Raw genomic sequence first — 21199 nt, 5'->3', positions numbered from 1 at the left:
AAGAATCCAATGATAAAAGCAAATAGTTTTTAGGAATTGGAATGAGAAAGGAAATCAGTGAATGAGCATCCTCAAAATTTGCCTGCTAACAAAGAACTGGGTCTCTCCTCAGGGGAGAGAATGACAGAAAGAAGGAAGAAGCAGAATAGGCCGTGCATGTAAATAAGGTGATAATTTTCAGCAAATGCTACAGCCAAAAAGTATGAGAGAGTTACAGTTAAGGTGGAATATATTTTCATAAAAACTCCAACAGGATTCTAAACCATCTGTATTAAGCCTTTACTAAGCACTATAGAATATGTTAAGCTTTAATTAATCTTTGTTTTATGGCCAGAGGATCTTGCGACTTTCTGAAGTCAACATGCTAAATATCAATTACAATCGTCTTAAACCTAAGTTACAGGCTCAAAGTCACCGGGGAGGAGGTGGCTTTATTTATTCTTATTAAATGCCATATACAAGCTTCTTTTTAAAGAGTTCACTTTTTGTTTTAAGAGTAAAATGTAGGCCGGGCGCAGTGTCTCACGCCTGTAATCCCAGCATTTTGGGAGGCCGAGGCGGGTGGATCACGAGGTCAGGAATTCAAGACCAGCCTGACCAAGATGGTGAAACCCTGTTTCTACCAAAAATAGAAAAATTAGCCGGGCGTGGTGGCACATGCCTGTAATCTCAGCTACTCAGGAGGCTGAGGCAGGAGAATTGCTTGAACCCGGAAGGCAGAGGTTGCAGTGAGCTGAGATCACACCATTGCATTTCAGCCTGGGAATCAGAGCGAGACTCTGTCTCAAAAAAAAAAAAAAAAAGAGAAAAGAAAAGAAAAAAAGAGTAAAATGTAGCAAAGTAGTCCAATTAACTGGGGGTTGTTGGTCAAGTTGTTAACTGAAATAGGCTGCAAAGATAACATCCACAGGCATGAAAAGGCTCAATTTTCCAAAGGAGCAAAAAATGAAAATGTCTATCCAGTCCTGAAATTCTCCTTTTCTTTACTGAAACAGGTTGCCACACTCTAAAGATTAACATTGTTTAACACTGACAATAGTGCAACTACTGGTGTATTTATTAACAATCTATTTTCTTCAAGGTTCAAACAAAACCTCTATTTTCTCTATTTCACAAAAATATATCTCACTCAATATCAACATCACAAGTTCTTTCTCACAATGGAGGATTTAGAAATAAGTAACTGAAAACTGTGATTTGAAAAGTAACCAGAGCAGAAAGCTAAAAAGATGTAGAGACATTTCATTTAATATAAGGTCTAATATTTAAATTTTGAGTAGAATTTTTAACACACTTTATGCCTATAAATTTATTTTAGATAACAATTAGATTTTTGAGAAGCATTTAAATAAATGTTTACCAGCTGCTTTTTGGCGAACAATATTTCTTGCCTTTTCCACTCCCGGTGCTCCAGATGTGGTGGCACTCCTAAATCGCATCGGTTCGGTCACATCTGGGTGGCTCCGCCAGCTGAGAGAAAAGGATCTCCCCACGGTGGTTCCTTTCTGAGGATCTAGAACACAGCCTGATAAAGGAAAAGAAAAATAATCTAAAGGCTGAATTCATTATTATTCATTTCGCAGCTTGTGTTGCTCAGCAAATGGTGTACATACAACTATATATAATCAGCAGGTTTCCTTGTCACAAATTAAGTACTACTTCCTTACACTGCGATTTAGGAAGGTATTCACATGTCACTAATTTAAGAATTCTTGTTGCCAAAATATTTTCAAGAATCTAAAACGGTCTTATGGATATTATTATATCTTCACAGTACTCATTCCAATATACAAAAGAATGTATTAATAAATCTTTCTCAATACAAGAACAATATCAAATGAAGTTATACTACTGTTCCCAGGACACTCCAAAAACCATTACTTATAAACCAAAAACTCAGAGATCCTGATGTTAGAATAGTACTGCATCCTGTAGACACCAACCCCTCCACAAATCCCCAAAGCAATCCATGCCTATAAACTCTAATGTGGATTCAGTCAAATGGGCAGGATAATGAAAATCTATGAATAATACAAAATCCTATTTTAGCAAAGGTCCAAAACAATAAAACATTGTAGTCTGAGATTCAACTTCTAATTTTCCTCATATTGTTCTGGTTAATTATTTCAATGAGAGGCTATGGATCAAAAGAAATAGAGGAGGAAAGAGAATGGCAGACTTAGATATTTCTGCACAGGCATGATGTGGCCACTGGCTGCCACCTGTGGCATGTTTCCACACCCAGTTTCCTCTGCCTGTGCTTTTTGTTTCTAGTAGTCTAGCCCTTAGAAGGCAAATGTTTCTATAATAAATATTTAAATCCTTTTCAGAATAAAGCAACATAAATCAGAAATATTAGTCATGGTCATTAATTAAATAATGTGTTCGGTACATTTTGAAAACAGTGTTTTCGAAGTTGTTTGCCTTCCTAAGACAAGTCTGTCTCTTCAGATGAATCTGTGGGTAGGAAGAGAATCTTGCAGAATGGCAGGCGTGTGCGTGTGTGTGTGTGTGTGTAGTGTATGCACACATGTGCACTCGTGCATGGATTACAACAATTGAAGGTAGGTCCTTATCTCCTATTTCAGCTCTCCTCCTCTAGCCTGAAAGGTATCCTTAGCCAGTATGTTCTCTTCTGTGCTGAGAACCACTGTCTTAGGGAGCCAAGTTCCTAGTTGGAAGTATCTGGGTCCTCTCAGGCCCTGGGTTTACACAGAGGTCCTCAGAGCTGTTAGAGAGGACTAGATGGATGCCAAGGGCCCAGGCTCTTGGCTCCCTGCCCCTACTTCAATCCCAAATCTCCAGTCTATTTCTTTAGAAAGGGGTTGTGTATACCTTCAACTGGGGAGAAAAATGGATCTGTTAAAAGTGTTAGAAAATCATTGCATTAGACAGTCTAAATCTACATTGGGATTAAACTGTTCCACTGGATTGCCATGTACTTCAACTACTTTATTTTGGCTTCTTACTAACTTGCTTTTATTAATTAGTGCTTTGGCAAGCCATTCTCAGATTTCAGTGAAGATATAAGAATCCATCACATTTATTATACATGTATATGGTTTACTAACCACTGTAACTGGTTTACACCTCCCTGTATCCACATCCTCTGTTGTTCTCTCCCATAATGACATTAGGCTTCATCATGTGACTTACTTGGTAGCAAAACTGAACAAGCAGAGACTTGAAATGCACTTGAAAATTTGAGCTTACCCTCTTACTGCCCCTGAAACTCTAAGCCACTTGGTGAACAAGCCTGAGCTAGCCTCTGGCTGCAGAAACACGTGGCCCAGTCACACCTCATTGCCCCAGCTGACAGCCAGCCAACCCCTACAAGTAGAGCTGCCTAGCTGACTATTTCACAGCGTGGCTGACTGCAAACACAGACGCAAAGACCAGCAGAAGAACTGACTGGCTGAGTCCAACCCAAATTGCCAACTCATGAAATCAAGATAAATAAGTGGTTATTTTAAGCCATAAGTTTTGGGGTGATTTGTCACATGGCAAACGCACACTGATATTGTCTATAATAAGGCTGGTATTATTAAAGGGTAGTCTACACAATAAGCAATGTGTACCCTTTATGAGGCTTTGAAGGAAAAATTCCTCCCAAGTCTCAGGAGGACCTAATAAAAGCCAAGCATCGCCTAAGTGATTGAATTGTTTTTACCCTATGTGCTCTGTGACTCTCTATTTGATGTAACCCTGCAAAGACCAAAATCAAATCCAATGTTTGACGTTTCCATCTCCCCAGCAAGCCCACGAGGCTCTATGGCATGTATTTTGGCATTTTAATCACAAGGGCAGTTCCCTGCAACCTCACTCATTTTGACCCTATTTTGTATTTGATCTACTGTACTATATGCCTTTCTACGAGCTGCCTCAAATCTTTACAGAGTAAGGTGTAGTACAAGTGAATTAATCCAAGGACCATGCCACATCCTTAAGAATGGTAATTAAGGGGATGCCAAATTGTCATTCCTAATAGAAACTACCACTGATGTTTTCTACCTTGAAAACATAACTTTCATTTGAGGTTCTCAGTCCCAAAACAACTTTTACCCAGAAATACAACAAAGCCAAAATAGCTCCCATCTGAAGCATTCAGAATTTCTCCACGTTTCCTAGAGAGGCTGCAGAATGCACCTTAATAGTGTGACATCTTGAGTTGTATTTATCCAGCTTTGATTTCTAAACACTTCTTAACTATGTGGCCTTAGATGAGTCAATCACTGTAAGGCAACCTTGTCCAACCCGTGACCCATGGGCCACGTGCAGCCAAGAATGGCTTTGAGTGCAGACCAACACAAATTCGTAAACTTTCTTAAAACATTACGAGATTTTTTTTTTGCGATTTTTTTTTGTTTTAGCTCATCAGCTATCGTTAGTTTTATTGTATTTTATGTGTGGCCCAAGACAATTCTTCCAATGTGGCCTGAGGAAGCCAAAGGATTGGACATCCCTGCAAAGTCTCTGTACTTCAGTTTCTTTGTCTGTGATATGGGTATAATACAAGTATCTACAGTTCACTAGGTTACTATGAAGGTAAAAAGAGATAATATGTACAATGTAATAGCCATTATTATTACTGTTAGTTATCACTACTATTACTACTACCTTCCTTGCATCTTCCTTCTTGCATAGCTTCCTCAGAAATTCACCATCTCATTAAGGGAACAAAATGATATGAGACATAAATTAATGCCACTATTAAGAAGACACTGTGTAGTTGGTTCAGTTCATTATAAAATTTCATGCATTAATTGCTTAGTCATACAAATACACACTCGTCCCCAGTCCTAGACATCTGCTGTTAACCTGGAAGAGTGGAAATACCTTTGCCTCGCTGCTTCTTTTCCTTTTGTTCACTTAATTTATCCAGAGGTAGGTTTGTCATCTCAACTCCATAAACGGTTCTTGCAAGCACTGCTGTCAACGAGTCCATAATGTTGGCCCACTCATTTATAAGTTCCTCCCATTCCGTGAGGGAGGATAGCACACCGAGAAAGTCATCCCAGAGCTCTCGAGAAATGTACACACAGAGGTTTGCTCGGATCCAAGCCACCATGAGCGTCTAAAACCAACCAACCAACAAGAGAATTCATACATCTTCATTTGGAAGAAGCATACTTTTTAACAAAATGTTTTAAATTACTATTAATAACACAAATTTTAAAATAAAAAGTACTTTTGTAAGCTGTTTTTCTTTTAATTCTCAAAATTCATTTGACCAACTATAATCAAAATTTAAGCTATTGGGAAGTTAGTTTTCATTATGAACAAAGTTACTGATTCAATATTGTTCTAGTGTCTGCAGCTGGCCCTGGCTATAATCAGGGAAAAGACAAAGCCCTCCGCACTGTGACGACTCTGCTTCCTGAGACTGCTCTTTTCCTACCATCCACAGTGGCTACTTCAAACCTCCTACAGGAAAACCTCCAGCCCACCAAATCCTCCCTGACTTTGAGCAGATGGATTCACTGTAGACTTCACAAGAAACAGAACCCATTCAATGAGACTCCCCTCAACCTCTGCCCATGGACTCACATTCTTGCCCACATCCACCCAGCTCCTCCTCCACCTGTGGGTTGAACTCCAAGAGGAGCCCCACTCTGCTACCCCGGTGCCCCCTTACACTCTGGACCCCTTCCTTGGAGTCTTCATGCCTCTCTTAACTACCCCTCTCCTTTAATCTCCAGCCAACCCCAAATCCCCAGCTCTTTCTCTTCAGCATTTAAATATGCTCCAAGTTCTTCCTCATCTGAAAAGAAAAAATTCCCTTGAACCCAGATTCCCCTGTCTGGCTACAGCCCTTTTCCTTCCACTTTCACAGCCAAACTTCTTGAAAGAATGTTCCACACCCACTCCATCTCCACTTCCTCATCCCCCAAGCAAAAGACTGCTCTGGCTCTCCCCTTTCTGAGGCCACTTCCACCTTCTGCCAGGATTTTGGCTCCATTCCCATGGCTCCAGTTATCCCCTGTGTGCTGCTGACTTCGGAATCTTCATGTCCAGCTTAGACCTCTCTACTGGTTTCCTGATCTATCTACCTAGGTACTAGACAGTGCTACTTACACAACCCTCAGGCACCTATCACCCAGCATAATAGTAAAAGGTATTCAATTTCTTCCACTGACATTCTCTCAGTTCCTTCACCTGCTCGCTCCTGCATCTGGCCTTTGCACATACTCTTCCTTCCCTCTCTTTTCTCCTTTTTGTTTCTGTATAACTCCCCCTCATTTCTCAGGTCAAAATTTGTGCATCACTTCCTCCAAGAAGGTATCCCTGACTATCTCCCCACCACCACCTCCCAGCCTCCAGGAAGTGTCCTCCAGGTCCCTGCATTTTCCCCCCCAATCAATGCACCTATCACACCTTTCCTTCATAGTCTATTCACTTATCAGTGTCTGCTCCCGGTCTTATAGTCCACAGCACTACAACTGGTCACCTGGACAGCCCTATGAGACAATTCTGCCTATATGCTGGATATTTCCTTCCCATAAAATTGCCCCATTCCTTACCTCTGCCAAAATATTCACCATCCTTTAAAATTCAAATCCAAATATATCTTCCCTGAAAGAAGTGCCTCTACATAGCCAAGTCCTTCTCAAATGAGCCACAAATGCTTTCCTAAGCCTTGTGAAAAGGAATCCTTATACCCAAAGTCTGTGTAAGTCCTATAGTCTGGTGTCAAAGAGAAATGCACTTGTTAAGATGCCAGCTTGCATTTGCATTGGCCCAACCCAGATGCAAACAGGCTCCCACTCTTGTCAGGAATTCTTCTTTGCGTAGGTGAGTTCACTTCTTAATTGTTTTCCCCAAATTATATATAGATTTTTTAATGGAATTTATTCTTTAACATAGACACAGGAAAACTTTGATAAACAGAAATCAGTCTATAAAATCAGACAGGCCTATTCTGACCACCTGGAAAATCTTATTTAAAGTGGTCCTTCTGTAATACATCGGTTTTCTGTTTCAATTTGTGTTTACCACTTTTTAAGAAAATAAAAATGTTAAAGTAGGACTAAAGTAGTTAATTATATAAAAAACAAGATATTAACCACTTATATTTAAAGTCTGATTCTAACATGTATGAATTTGGTAAAACTAAAAATATGAAAGAAAATAAAATAATTTTATTATCTTTATTAAATATTTTTATTATGACTAAAATGCCATCTTCTATTAATTTTTATACCCCTGCTTTCAAGATGAATTTGAGGCTATTGCCATAAAGTACCTATAGACAAAAAAATTAATAAATATTAGATAAATAAGTATAATCTGAGCCAAGTAAGAGAAGAAAGTAGAGACTGATAATGTTATTAGGACTCAGACTCACATTTGGATATAGTGCCAACTTCATGGATAAAAGCAGATGTCTTGGTGTAATGAGATGCTTTATACTGGGGATCTTATAATGGCTTCACTTTATTGACTAATTATGAAACAAGCACAGAATGTCTTCTTGCAGCTTACAAAATCAACTTAGCAAGTATTACAAACATGTATGCAGACCTGTTGAATTATCATCATAATTCACAACTGACAACACTTGCACAGAGCAAAATGGTAAAATACAGTTGGGTGATGAGTGGTGGCACCTGTGGACATGAAGGCAGGGTGTCTTTTTAATCAATTACCATTTTCTAAAAGGAAGAGGGTAACAAACAGCCTGGACTACCCTGGTTTGTGACCTAGGAAAGTCACTTGGCCTTTCTGTAGTCACATTTCTCATTACAAATAAGAGGTGCATAAGAGCTTCTCCAAGGTTCCTTCAGTACTGAAATTGGATGTTTTATCAGATACATTTTGGCACACAAGATGTATTTTAAAAACACCTTAACTAATAAATCACTCCTGTTCTTATGAACATTTGCTAACCAACCACTTCCTACTTCACTCTACCAACACATTAAGAGGACTGCATAACTTTAAAGTAATGGCTCATATTACAAAGAGCAGGACCATAGTTTCCTGATATACCATCAGGGCTTCAAGCATAAGGTCATATTTAGCACTGATAATAAATTAAAGCATCACTTAAGGCAATAAGGCAATCATCATTATTTGGTAAATATTTAAAACTAAGTCAAATTCAATCATCACTTAAAGAAAATTCGGTGGCCCAGGTTATCTACTGACAGAAAAAAAAAACAAATACTAGAAGAACTAGAAAAAGATAAAAAGGGTAATAAAAACTTAAAAATATCCTGTCCCTTTTAACAATCTCCCTGTTCTCAATTTTTCAAAAAAAAAATCAAGTGTCTAGCCATTTTAGACAGTCCACATGATCAAATGAATACTACTTAGCACGTTTTAACGGCAGTGTGGGACCAAGATGATGCCCAATAGACAGCCTGCCTGGTAAGTCCAGACCCTTAGTATTCTTGCCTCTTGCATCTCACATAAGAACATGGGAGGTCAACAGATGATCACAAATCCCAATGGGCCCACTCTGATTCTCATGACAACCCTGCAGGGTAGGAAGAAGTCCTTTCCTGATTGTGACAGATTAGGGAAGACACTCAGAAAGCTAAAGTCATGTGCTCAAGGCCACATAGCCAGGGAGTAGCAGAGCTGAGATCAGAAACACAATCTACCTAACGCCAAAAAGCTCATCCTCTCTTCACTATTTTTTATGGTAGGTTTTTTTTTTTTTTTTTTTTTTTTTTTTGAGACACGGTCTTGCTCTTTTGACCAGGCTGCAGTACAGTGGTGCAATCATAGCTTGCTTACAGCCTCAACCTCCCGTGTTCAACCAATCTTCCCACCTCAGCTCCCAAGTAACTGAAACTTCAGGTGCATGCCACTATGGCCAGCTAATTTTTAAAAAATTTTTTGTAGAGACAGGGGTCTCACTCTATTGCCCAGGCTGGTTTTGAATTCATAGGCTCAAGCAATCCTCCTGCCTCAGCCTCCCAAAGTGCTAGGATTACAAGTGTAAGCCACCATGCCCAGCCTTATGGTTAGTTCTTAATTTAAGCATCCTTCTCGATCTACCTAACCACTGCCAAAATAATAACAACATCAAAATCATTCATAATCATGAACTCAAAACTAAGTTTCAGGGAAGTCAGGTCAACTGAGGAGGGAAGTAATATCTGACAAGGTTTTCTCCATTCATGGGGGGAGTTTTTTTTTCCCCAAAGACCAAAACCAACCAACCAAAAACAAAACAAAACAAAAAAACCCGAACCCCAGAATAGATACTTGTTTAATTCTGTGACAGGTTCTCTAATTCCAACACACAAAACAGATGCAGAGCCAGGCAATTGGTGGGAATAAGGCCCAAGCACCTGCCAGCGTGAGACTGGCTTCAGCTCATGCCCACTTGGCAGCCCAGGTAGAGGATGGGGAGCTCGAAAGGGTGCCAACAGTGAGACGCTTTGCTGAGAAAGCAAAGTGTGCAGTGTCCATATGTCCAGGCAGGCAGCAAAGCAGTGGTCAGTACCACCTCCAGGCATCAGCAGAGCAAAGCTGGACACATGCAAAAGAATGTTTAGGGCCACTTCACACATCCAATATACTAGGCAAGGCAATCAGAGTAAAAGCAATTCTAATATTCAGGAGGCCAATTATTTCAATAGCCTCTCATACATTTTTTATCAAGCCAAGAGCATTGACTCATATTAAGTTATTCAAAATTCAGTTATCTTGTGTTACAACGGCAATATTTAGCTTTAAAGAAATAATTTCTCTTTTTGTCACTTTTACCTACATGTCCTACCTATATTCTAGATATGCTTTTAACATATATCCTCCAAAACCACCTTCAGGTCAACTGAGGAGGGAAGTTAATTTCTCCTCCCCACAACTATCACCTATGTAATTATCCAAAGTCAAGTCTATCCACTGTACTAATACCTTTATTTATGTAGAACAGCATTTTTCCAGAGCTCTTTCACACTGTTCACTTTCAATAATGCTTCATAAACTCTAAGGTCCTCATAAATATTAGCAACATCACAGTAGGCTGCCATGTTCAGGACCCTCTGGCACATCCTGTTCCCCAGGCAGCTCACCAGGTATCAGCCTGCTCTTGGTCTTCGCCTGCTCACCACATAAGATGCAAGAAGCACAGGCATCTCTTTGGCTCTCTGCTCGCACCAAAGACCTGCCCAGCCCTCCACCATATCTGGGACTTCACTTATCCTCTGTCTCCCCAAGACCATATTGTCCTCCCTCACTGGACCTTCCACTGGTGAGCAAACATACTTTAGTACTACCCCCCTTAAACCTCGCCCAGCATGTATGCCACCGACTTCAGCTAGCTCCCCTTTTCCTCTTCCTTTCCACATCAAGAACTCTGCAAAGCCTTAACTATGCTTGCAACTTCCACTGCCCAGGTCTCATTTTCTCCTCCATCTACTCCAGGTGGGCCTCATCCCATAGAACATTCTCAGCCAACTACACCTGTCAAAGCCCATGGTCAACTGGCTGCTCTCCTCCTACCCAATACTCATCCCCAGGCACCCAGGACATACACTCCCCTGGTTTTCCTCCTCGCTCACTGGCCACCCTTTCTCAGCATCTCTCCCATCACCTGTGGACATTGTCCTCTCCAGCTAAGCCCATCCTGTGGCTTTAAATACAATTGCCCAACACACTGATGGCTCTCAAATTTTTATCCCATTCCCATACTTTCCTTCATCCTTTACCTCTCCAAATCTACCTAGCCTTCCACCAAGGCCATCAGAGCTTCCTAATTCCTATCACCCTTGAGCAAATCAAAAGAGGAAGTAGGTGGCAGAGAGGGAGAAAAGCCTAAAAGCCCAGCACTAATTGTAAAGAATAGATCATAACCTTCAGGACAAAGCTAAGAAGAAAAATTTCTAGCAATTTATATTTAATATTATTCTTAAAATTCTCAACAATTAAAACTAGTTTGCTATAAAATCTGATTCACTTCTTGCATTTGCAGTGTTTAAATAAAAAAGACTTACCCTAAATAGTAACCCTGCCAAGCTCTGGGCAAACAAGTCCTTTATTTGTTTATCCTTTGGCTTCTGCATGACAGCTTCTGTTATCCTGAGTAGTATTTGCAACATCTGTTCCCTGGGCCACCCAAAATAAAAGCTCATATTAATAATCATGTCTCCAAAGCACTTTAATTTATAGGTACCAGAAATTCTCTTAAGAATTCAGCAACATTGATAATTATGTATTACTCGAAACTGTTAAAGTCCAGATGCCAATTACATAATGAATACCATATTTTACCAAAATAAGCTCCCTTATGTTACAACAGTTTTAAAAACATGCCTCCCATGTCCACACAAACAGGCAGGATAAAACATATCATTCCAGCTTGATTTTCTCCCCTTGCAAAAAGAGAGGCAAGATCTTCTTCTCCAACTGTGCCAGCAGCTTAAAGGTACTCAGTGAAAACCTACTGGAATGTATGCAGCACTCTTTAATTTTGCTATCCACTGTTTTACTTAACCTGTAAGGTCTCCCTCTCATTGCAACAGGAAGTGAAGCTGACTTTCTGGCCTTTATTTTGGCGACACACACAGTATCTTGGTAAGGTGGAATGCCACGGTACTCTCACAGGCAGGAGGGTTTGCATTACAGGACACTTACAGGCACAGTGCTCATGCCTGGAAGATCCTGACTCTGCGCTACAGGGCACAACTGAGACAAATGCCATCACTGCAGCTCAGTTCCAACTGCCAGCATTTTTCATAGTCTCTCACAGAAGGTTTATGTAAAAGGACTTTGAAGACTATAAGACAGTATAGACAACATAACACTGCTAATTACAATAGTAAGTTCTTCAGAACAGCCAAAAGACATTTTTCTTTCTTACACCTAAGTTATATTGCTCATATCAGAGTATCTGCTCACTTTTTCTTTCCCTAGATTCTTTTTTTTTTTTTTTTTTTTTTTTTTTTGAGACGGAGTCTCGCTCTGTTGCCCAGGCTGGAGTGCAGTGGCGCAATCTCAGCTCACTGCAAGCTCCGCCTCCCGGGTTCACGCCATTCTCCTGCCTCAGCCTCTCCGAGTAGCTGGGACTACAGGCGCCCGCCACCGCGCCCGGCTAATTTTTTGTATTTTTAGTAGAGACGGGGTTTCACCGTGGTCTCGATCTCCTGACCTCGTGATCCGCCCGCCTCGGCCTCCCAAAGTGCTGGGATTACAAGCGTGAGCCACCGCGCCCAGCCTCTTTCCCTAGATTCTATGGGAACACAGAACACATCATCTTTCACATGTAAGAGAAGTGCATTTGTTCCTCGAGGGAAATCACTCTGGTTCCTTTCAGGTTTCACATGCTAACCATTCATCTAATCTTTACTACTTTCTCCTTGGCTTTACTGCTCTTTAGTAATAAAACTGAGAATAGGACAAAGTAATCAGATAAGATCTCTAAATCATAGTTCCCGTATACTTTTCTCATATCTCTGCATATCAGAACAGCATTTTCTCCTAATAATATATGATGCTGAACCTCATAAAATTCCTCACAGTAAAATCACCTGTGGGGATTTCCTGCCCTCTTTGTAGCTGGCCCCATTTGATTTTGGTCCCCAGGGTCATCTGTTGGTATACATTCTCACTGCACTCCATGCTACTTGTCCATGTATTCCTATTCCCTGCCTATGGATCCTGGAAGCACAGAAGAGGAAGGGCTATCTTCTGGGCACACACGCATGAAGCAAGATGGTGACTTTGAAGAGAACTGGGAGAAGCAATGGCACAGTGCTGGGGACAGCTTGTCGCTCACCACATTCAGGGCATCCAGGCCCCTGTCGCCAGGGCAGAGGAGGGCAGCACCTAGTATCACCACAGCCCATTCATGTTACATGATGCATAAGACAACGAAAAACAATCCCTTACACACAGCTAGTTACAGATCTATCATGAGAATGTGATGAGAACAACAGACATCGTAAGTTTCAAGTAAAGCCTTGATCATGGCAACTGCTATCAAAAGCCACAAATGTGATCAAAGCCATGACTGACAAAAACATAGTTAATTTGATTTCTGAACCTATGAAAGCTTAGAAAGGCATGCAGAGTCTTCTGGAAGAAAACAAGGGTGGAAAAACTATGGTTTGGAAAAATCTTTCCTTACAGTAGAAAGATTCACAACCTGCCAAAGCTGCCAGTTTTGACAACTGCTTGTTCTTTCTATTTTGTGAAGCACTGACTTCTCCAAGGAGAACTGCTCAAAGAATGTAATAAACTTCTGTTGGAGCACATGGAATCAGGCATGTGTGCTATCCTTGGGTCCAACACAGGAGTGAGGGTTTTCCTACATTCTTATTTACCTGATCTCTATCTCCTCATACAGGTGGTATTTCAACTCATTTACATACCAGTTATTCCCTATTTCAGGATCATTTCTTACAGTTCCCTGGCTATAGCCCTTGTCTCAGCCACCATCATCTATGGCACTGCACTGCATGTTCTCTAGCAGCCAGAGGGGCCTCTCAGAGGCATAAATTATATTATGTCACAAGCTTGCAGACACACAGGGAGGTAGCTGGTGTCCTTCCTTTGGTCTGCAGGGCCCTGAGCAACCTGGCCCTGGCCTGCCCCCTGCCTCCTCCCCTCTCACTCTCCCTCTCACTCCATCCACTCCACCACATTGGCCATCATCTTGTCCTTCCTTAAACAAGCCACTTTTCTTTCACCTTTTCTCCCATCAGGACTTTTGCACCTGCTGCTCTTTCTACCAGGAATGCCCTTCCCTTAGACTTCCCCAAGGCTCCTCCTTCCCTTCACTCAGGGCTCTGCTCAGAAAGGCCTTCTCTGACAGCTGATGGAAAAAACTCCCCATCCGTCCATGCCAAGCAACACACACCCAATTCAGGACTCTTTCCTCTTTGCAACCTTCACTGTTCTCAGTACTTTGGACTCTCTGAAATTGTTTTCTAGGTTTTTAATGTCTCTCAGTCCTATGAGGATGTAACCTCATGAGGGCAGGGATCTTGTCTACATAGTTCGCCACTATATTCTCACAGTAGAAGCTCGATAGTTATTTATTAGATAGAAGAAAAGGAGGTAAGCAGAGAGGGGAGAAGAAGGAGTGAGGAAGGAAAGGAGGGATGGGAGGCAAAGGATTATCTGATACTTAAATACACAAGAAAATCTGTTACAGAAACTGCTCACACTCTTTTCTATGCTCTATTGACCATTTTTCCATTAACTATTTTCATCGATTTCCACAATTTTTCTTTTCTATACTTTCACCTATGAATCTATGAATTAGTAAAAAAAAAAGAACAGAATTGCTTAATTTTATTTCCTAGAATTTTCATCAAAATAAAAAGATTATCAAAAATATCAAAAAACTACTGATATAGTAGTATACAAAACTCAGGGAGTTTTCAAAGGAAAAAAACATTAAAAATGATGTTGATAAAACTATGGTATTCAGGAACAGATATTTCAGTTGAAAGCATATACCAGCATTTCTCATTACTGTCAATATTACTGAAGTGGAATTTAACTTTGTTTACATCATATTGTGCATCACTGTAATATTTTCAGTTTTAACAATGGTTTAACTTGGCAAATAGTGCTAAGTTTAGAAGTCTGGGAAAGATGACGTTGGAATCTACATCATAGTATCATTTTGATGCCTGTGGTTTCTGTACTTGTGAACTTTCTGCACACCAAGATTCTTGAGTCCACCCTTCCCTCATCTTTGAAGAACAAGAATTGGACTTGGTGGCCTGCAGTTCCTTTCTGATCAGACCTGCCTCGTGTCCATGGTTTCCTACCAACTGCACTTTCCAAAGCCCCTTTCCTGCTGACTCAAGGGCCTCCAGAATACAGGCATGGGCAGAGGATCCCTCTGGTTTCAGGTAGGAAAGGTGCCACTGGTCTGCAGGGCCTCCAAGGACTGATAACCAAGACAGAAGATCACCTAGGGGGATGCTGACCACAGCTGGGTGGGCAGCTTGATTGCACAAGGGTGGCAGTGGAATGAGAGGGAACACACAAAGGACAGGCTTGAGGAACATTTTAAAGGCAGAAGCGAGAGGCTGATGACACATGAGGAGAAGAGGAAGAAATGGAAAGTGACTCTGAGGCTTTCTGGTCTGTTGCTGAGCATCACTGAAAATACCTCATCAGATGGAGTAACGTGAGGACTTTTTTTTTTTTTCTTCCAGACAAGAGTCTCACTCTGTCGCCCAGGCTGGAGGTCAGTGGCACAATCTCACTGCAACCTCCGCCTTCCGGGTTCAAGCAATTCTCCTGTCTCAGCCTCCCGAGTAGGTGGGATCACAGGCAAGTGCCACCACACCTGGCTAATTTTTTGTACTTTTAGCAGAGATGGGGTTTCACCATGTTAGGCAGGCTGGTCTCGAACTCCTGACCTCAGATGATCCACCCACCTCGGCCTCCCAAAGTGCTGGGATTACAGGCGTGAGCTACCGCACCTGGCTCATAACTCAAATAAGAGAAGAGCAGGAAAAAAAGAGAAGAGCAGGAAAAAAAAAATCTAATGCATTGTTTACCTGTAGGGACATTATAAATAAAAACATCAAACAAAAACAAAGATGAAAAGGAAAAAATGTAGTTTTAATGACAGGAACAGATTGCTGACTGCACTATGTATTTAGTCTCTGATAATTTATCATTTAAAATAACTGTTTTTCCAAAATGAATTTAAAACATCAAGTTAGATGCAATAAAAATCAGTTGACAGCATTTCAGGGCAATTAACAAACTCTCCTGAGCTTATGATGAGTATTATAAAACACCAGTTGCTGCTTTTCCACAAAACTATGTTTGATGAACGTTTAAAAGGAAAAATCCACTATTAAGTAAAATACTTATTGTTCAAGAACATTTTTTAAAAATATAATGAAAATAATTGATCTATCAAAGTACTGGGTAACTACCTTCATAATTCACAGAAACTGTTCCAAAGACATTTTGTTGTTAAGTTTGTAAAAACATTAAATAAATGCAAGCCTTAACATTTTAATTATGTTGAAAAACAGAAACATCTGTTTTACAATACTAATTAATTTGATATAAACTTACCATGTCTTTTTATTCATTGTAAGCTCCATTATCATGCGCCTAAAAATAATCAAAACAGCTTTACAAGCATCAACTTGTTCTTTCAAGAGCACAGGAACTTCAGCACATGGTTCCAACAAAAAGACATTTGCAGAGTTCGTCAAAAATACCTTAAAATCAAGAATTTTACATTAGAAAATATAACTGAACATAAACATTTGAATAAATTTTGCTTAAAGGTATTAATTTCACTCTACCAATGAAATCATTTTTCAGTTATTTCCAAAAGATTCTATTTCAATAAGGCAAGTGGTACCAACACATATTCAAAATTTTGTTTTAGTTCACCTTTTAGAATCACTTAAATACTGAGCCACCTGAAAATCCTTTCCCTAGGGGAAAAGAAAAAAATCACTATTACATATTAATATTGCAACTACAGAAATTTTATGAGTCAGAAAAGCTTTTGAAGACTTTTCAACAACCCCTCAACAAAAAAAAGGAAAACAAGAGAAAAAAGTAGGATCGTTGCATATGAGTGAGAAACTTTAGGCGGGAAATGGGAGGAGTAGAGGATAGATGGCCAGACAGTGGTCAGACAGAACTATGTGATTCTTATTGAGTCTCCCAGCACATGAACTCCTTGCTGACAGAAGCATGGACAGCACCACTCAACAGAGGTAAGAACCTCAAGGAGCTGTGATGTGTCCAGAAACAGACGAAGCCATCGACATCACACACCTTCAAGGCGGCTATTTTTTTAAATATGAAAGATACATTATGCAGTAGCGTACAAAATCTAAGTGAATTCTTAAGATTAAAAGCTGAGATTTCAAAAACAATTCAGATAATCAGCCAACTACTCTACCCTCTGCCTCAGACCTTTAGCATACAAGTTCACTGTTCTCTACCATCAGGGGTATCGCAGCAGAAAAATGTGAGAAGCACTGATCCAGGATATCATATACTATTACTGCTTCGAGTCACTACAGCAAAATAATGGTGTGTTACCATTTACACAGTTGACACCAGTGTCCCATCATCTGCAGATATTCCGAGTTGTCAATTTGGTATGAGGACGGACCTGCTCTATCTACCTAGAGGTATACTGTCTCTTAGATCTCCTTTGTGTTCAACAACACAAACTCAAAGCATGACGGAGCTTCTCTAGCTCATTTATAAATAAAATTCTTTAAAGTGTTATATCAAAATAAATGTACAATCTGACCAAATTAAAATTAACATCAAAAGTCAAGTGGATGAACTAAAATATTCACAGCCTTTAAAGTTATCTTAGGTAAGATTAAAAGGTATTATGTCCCAATTTTCTAAGAAAAATCACTAAATAAGCACTATAATATAGTTGATGATGATGATAACTTCAGTCATGAATTTACTAGCCTTGGAGTAAGAAAAACAAAAACAAAGACCTTTTTGATTACAGCAGTTTCAGTGGTTCTGTTTTTGAAAGAAGTATGCCACAGATGATATATTGCAACACAGATCCTTTTAATTCAATGTATTTGGCTTCTTGAATATGAATTAAAAACTTTTTGCACATTTCCATGTAAGGAGTCTTTATATACTTTTACTTTTTACAAAACATCAAAGGTACTGCATGAGTATTTCTTATTAATGTGCTGGTATCAGTTAAGGTAAAAATAAACTAAATTAGTATGTCCAGAGTGCATTTGTCAAAAGCAACTATAGAAAACTACTATCTCTTGAATATCTGAGACACAGTCGGAGAAAAGAAAGAAAATTACTGTGTTATCAAACCTCCATTTGGCCCCTTTTTCTTAATAAACAAAGTAAAGGACTAAGGTATTAGATACAAGAACAAAACCAACTATTTAAATACAAAGTAAATCCTTTTTTTTTAACTGTAGCACTATATATAATAAAATAGAAATTGCTTTTTCTCAGTTCAGGCAAGGACAGTAAGTCCTCATTTAATGTCATCAATAGGTTGTTGGAAATGACTTTAAGCAAGATACAAAAAAAATTTTTTTTCTCATGAACATTATAACGAAATGATGTTGAATCAAGCCATGTCACTCAAAGACCTGCTGTACTCATTTCATTTAAAGTCGCCATTTCCAAGAACCCACTGATGACATTAGTGTGGACTTACTGTAGATGTAACTCATCCTTTCAGAAAATAAAAAGCACTCTTTTGAACCCAGGGGATCACTGGCACCTGCAACCACCCCAGGCTGTTGCTGGAGATCCCCTTAGCTAAAAGACGGAGCTACTGAGGGACAAAGGGCAAGGACTCCTGCAAGTGTTTCTCTGATGGGGACGCAGGTCATATTTATGAGCTGCACCAAAAGTCTTTAAAATGCACAAGTGAAATCGTCTCAACTTTTTTAAGTTAACTTCAAAATTATGTGCAGGTTTTCAATGAAAAGTGAGAAAATTCATGAGCATGGTATATTAAACTGCTAATTCACTTAAAAAAAAAAAAGATACCACGAAAATGAATCCTATCAAGAAACAGATGACAGAAAATTAGAAACATGTATATTATTCCCAGACTTTCCCCAGACTCCACACCTGGCCTCTACATGAGAGGCCTAAGTGACACATCTCCAAATGTGGATGAAGGGTGGCGGGCGAGGTGGCAGTGAGCAGGAAATGAGAGGCACCCTGTATTTTCACTTACTCTTCAAGCTACATGACCTGAGAGGAAATCTCCCAATTCCCATTTTTGAGGTAAAATCCTGAGCTCTGGGGAGGTTAAGTAATGATCCAAAGTTGCTCTTTCAAATGTTCCCAAAGGGAGTCAGTTCTATTTCATATATTCATTCAAATCTAAAAACTACATCAGTCATTGTTCTTTGTAAACACAGCCAATTTTAAGAGGAATATTACTTATAAGATTTTATAATCACCAAGCTTGTCTTGCAAATTAGAGCCCAGATAACTAACTACTCATATGTGTTTGGAAGATAATTTAAAGATTTAAATATCAGTCATTTCATATTCACTATATAATAATCGCAAAAAGACTAACCACTTCTTATGTCTTCTTTGACTAGAAAAAAATTTTTGTAAATTGTGGGCAGGAATTAGAAAGAAAACTCAGAATAAGAATGTAATAGCTAATTAAACTGCTGTTTATTGTTTACTGACAGACGGCTACAAATACCACCATACTTTATATGACATTATCCCCAGTAAACAAAAAGACAAAATGGCTCCAGCTGTAGGCAGTGGAGGGGTCTTCATGTCCTGGTCAGCCACATACCTGCAACAAAGCCTGGACGCCGGCTTTCACATTTGTATTTTCCTCCTCTGTCACACACCCTCTGCTCATTGCACTTGTGAAGGAGTACGTGCGTCCCCAACTGGAAGATCGTTTATGACCAAAACTTTCAGACGAGGCCTTCAGAAGACAATGATCCATTAACAGAGTGGAAGACGCACGTGTTTAACTTATATTTAACTATAAATATAATTAAATATATTATATAAACTAAGTTATATTTAGTTGGCATATTTAATTCCTTAAACTCACCAGGATTCACATGAAAATAGGTTCTAGGAGGTAGAGAGCTCCCCACTCAACCATCAACACCTAAAATAGTGCTCAGCACTTAGTATGTGCTGAAAGAATGAGTTGTGTTTGTCCAATGACTGAGTAAACATGGAATAGAGACCTCTAAAATGAATGATAATTTGCTTACCTATTCATTTAGATCTCATGGTAGTTATTAAAATGATTTCACCAATATTGAAAAATTAAAATTATGGAACACAGATATTTTAAAGTGATATGCCTCTAGTGAGAAATTTAAAACATTTTAAATTAATTTCATAATAGTATGCCAGAAATATAAATGTCACTTAAGTTTCTTTTGTTTCAGGAAGATATTCCACTCTGTCATTTTGGATTTATCCAACCTATAGCTTTATCTGACATGGACAGTGGCCCCTCCAGGAGGCCAGCACTCAGCAAGGCTTAAAGGGGAGGGACACTGCTGTTTGGTTAGTCCTTTCACAGGGGTAACACCCAGCTGCTTCTGGTACAGGCCACTGCGCAAGAAAAGTTTACCTAAACATTCTCAATTTAGTTTCTCCAAAAGATATTTATTTAAACAAGTCAAGGAGAAGGCAGTGATTTTTTTAGTCTCACAAACAGACATGTAAAATATGATGGCTTATTAAACAACTCTCCTGCAACAGTGACTCACAAAGATGCAACAGTGACTAACAAAGATGCAACATGCAGATGGCCCTGGCTAGAGTTGCAGGAGATGACTGCGAATCTAGAATGGGAGTACAGAAGCTACTCTCTAAGGTAGATCCTCACAGAACTCAGCAACTCAGAAGCATCAGATGGGATAAAAAAGAGATCCACCTGCCTTTGTCCCATTGACAAGACTCTTGACTGAGCAAGTATACTTTACTAAAATATATTTACCCTCAACTCAAAAGACCAGTAAAAAAAATTACCTCCTTGCTATCAGTCTCGGAAAATCCTAATTTTTCAGCATCTTCTTGGGCAACATCTTTTCTATCTGGCTCCTCCATGAACACAGGTTTGTCCTGGAGAATCCACTTTCTGTACACTTGAACTACTTTTCTTGTTACAGCTATCTCACAGGAAGGCAACAAAAATGCCTGAAAGGAAAAGAGAAAACTTCCTTTAACTACAAACAAACTCAGATCAGTATAGGGCAGCATCACAGACATTTCCAATGACCATCACCCATTTCACTTTCCTTTGGAACACACAGCTTATAAATATGCTACATAGGGCCACAAATCTTTGTGCACACCAAACTTACCAGCAGAAAGAAATTCTCATAAGACAGCCCTAAAAAATGGCAGTTAAAAATAACTTTTATAGGCCGGGCGTGGTGGCTCACGCCTGTAATCCTAACACTTTGGGAGTCCAAGGCAGGTGGATCACGAGGTCAGGAGTTTGGGACCAGCCTGGCCAACATGGTGAAACCCCATCTCTACTAAAAATGCAAAAATTAGCTTGGCGTGGTGGCGTGTGCCTGTAATCCCAGCTACTCAGGAGGCTGAGGCAAGAGAATCACTTGAACCTGGGAGGTGGACGTTGCAGTGAGTCAAGGTCGCACCATGGCACTCCAGCCTGGGCAACAGAGCGAGACTCAGTCTCCAAAAAACAAAAAAAGAAAGAATGAAAAAAATAACTTTTATATTCTGAATAATTTGTCTACAAAAATAATCAAATCAA

The 21199-nt window shown here is 39.7% G+C and overlaps 1 protein-coding gene across 5 annotated transcripts in view; it reads right to left on the bottom strand.

The window, feature by feature from the left end:
* The window catches only part of RALGAPA2 (Ral GTPase activating protein catalytic subunit alpha 2), a 337491-nt gene that overhangs the window by 222715 nt on the left and 93577 nt on the right, over positions 1-21199 (bottom strand). For all 5 annotated transcript variants that reach the window (XM_055265963.2, XM_063634225.1, XM_063634226.1 and 2 more), the window contains exons 11-16: positions 20446-20613; positions 19238-19375; positions 16009-16157; positions 10950-11061; positions 4837-5074; positions 1361-1525 (exon numbers count right to left, since the gene is read on the bottom strand). In XM_055265963.2, coding sequence (XP_055121938.1) covers positions 1361-1525; positions 4837-5074; positions 10950-11061; positions 16009-16157; positions 19238-19375; positions 20446-20613 — 970 coding nt within the window. The remainder of the gene's footprint in view (positions 1-1360; positions 1526-4836; positions 5075-10949; positions 11062-16008; positions 16158-19237; positions 19376-20445; positions 20614-21199) is intronic.

Source organism: Symphalangus syndactylus, chromosome 24 (assembly GCF_028878055.3).
Source record: "Symphalangus syndactylus isolate Jambi chromosome 24, NHGRI_mSymSyn1-v2.1_pri, whole genome shotgun sequence".
Classification (NCBI taxonomy): domain Eukaryota; kingdom Metazoa; phylum Chordata; class Mammalia; order Primates; family Hylobatidae; genus Symphalangus; species Symphalangus syndactylus.
This window is presented reverse-complemented; position numbering and strand designations above follow the sequence as displayed.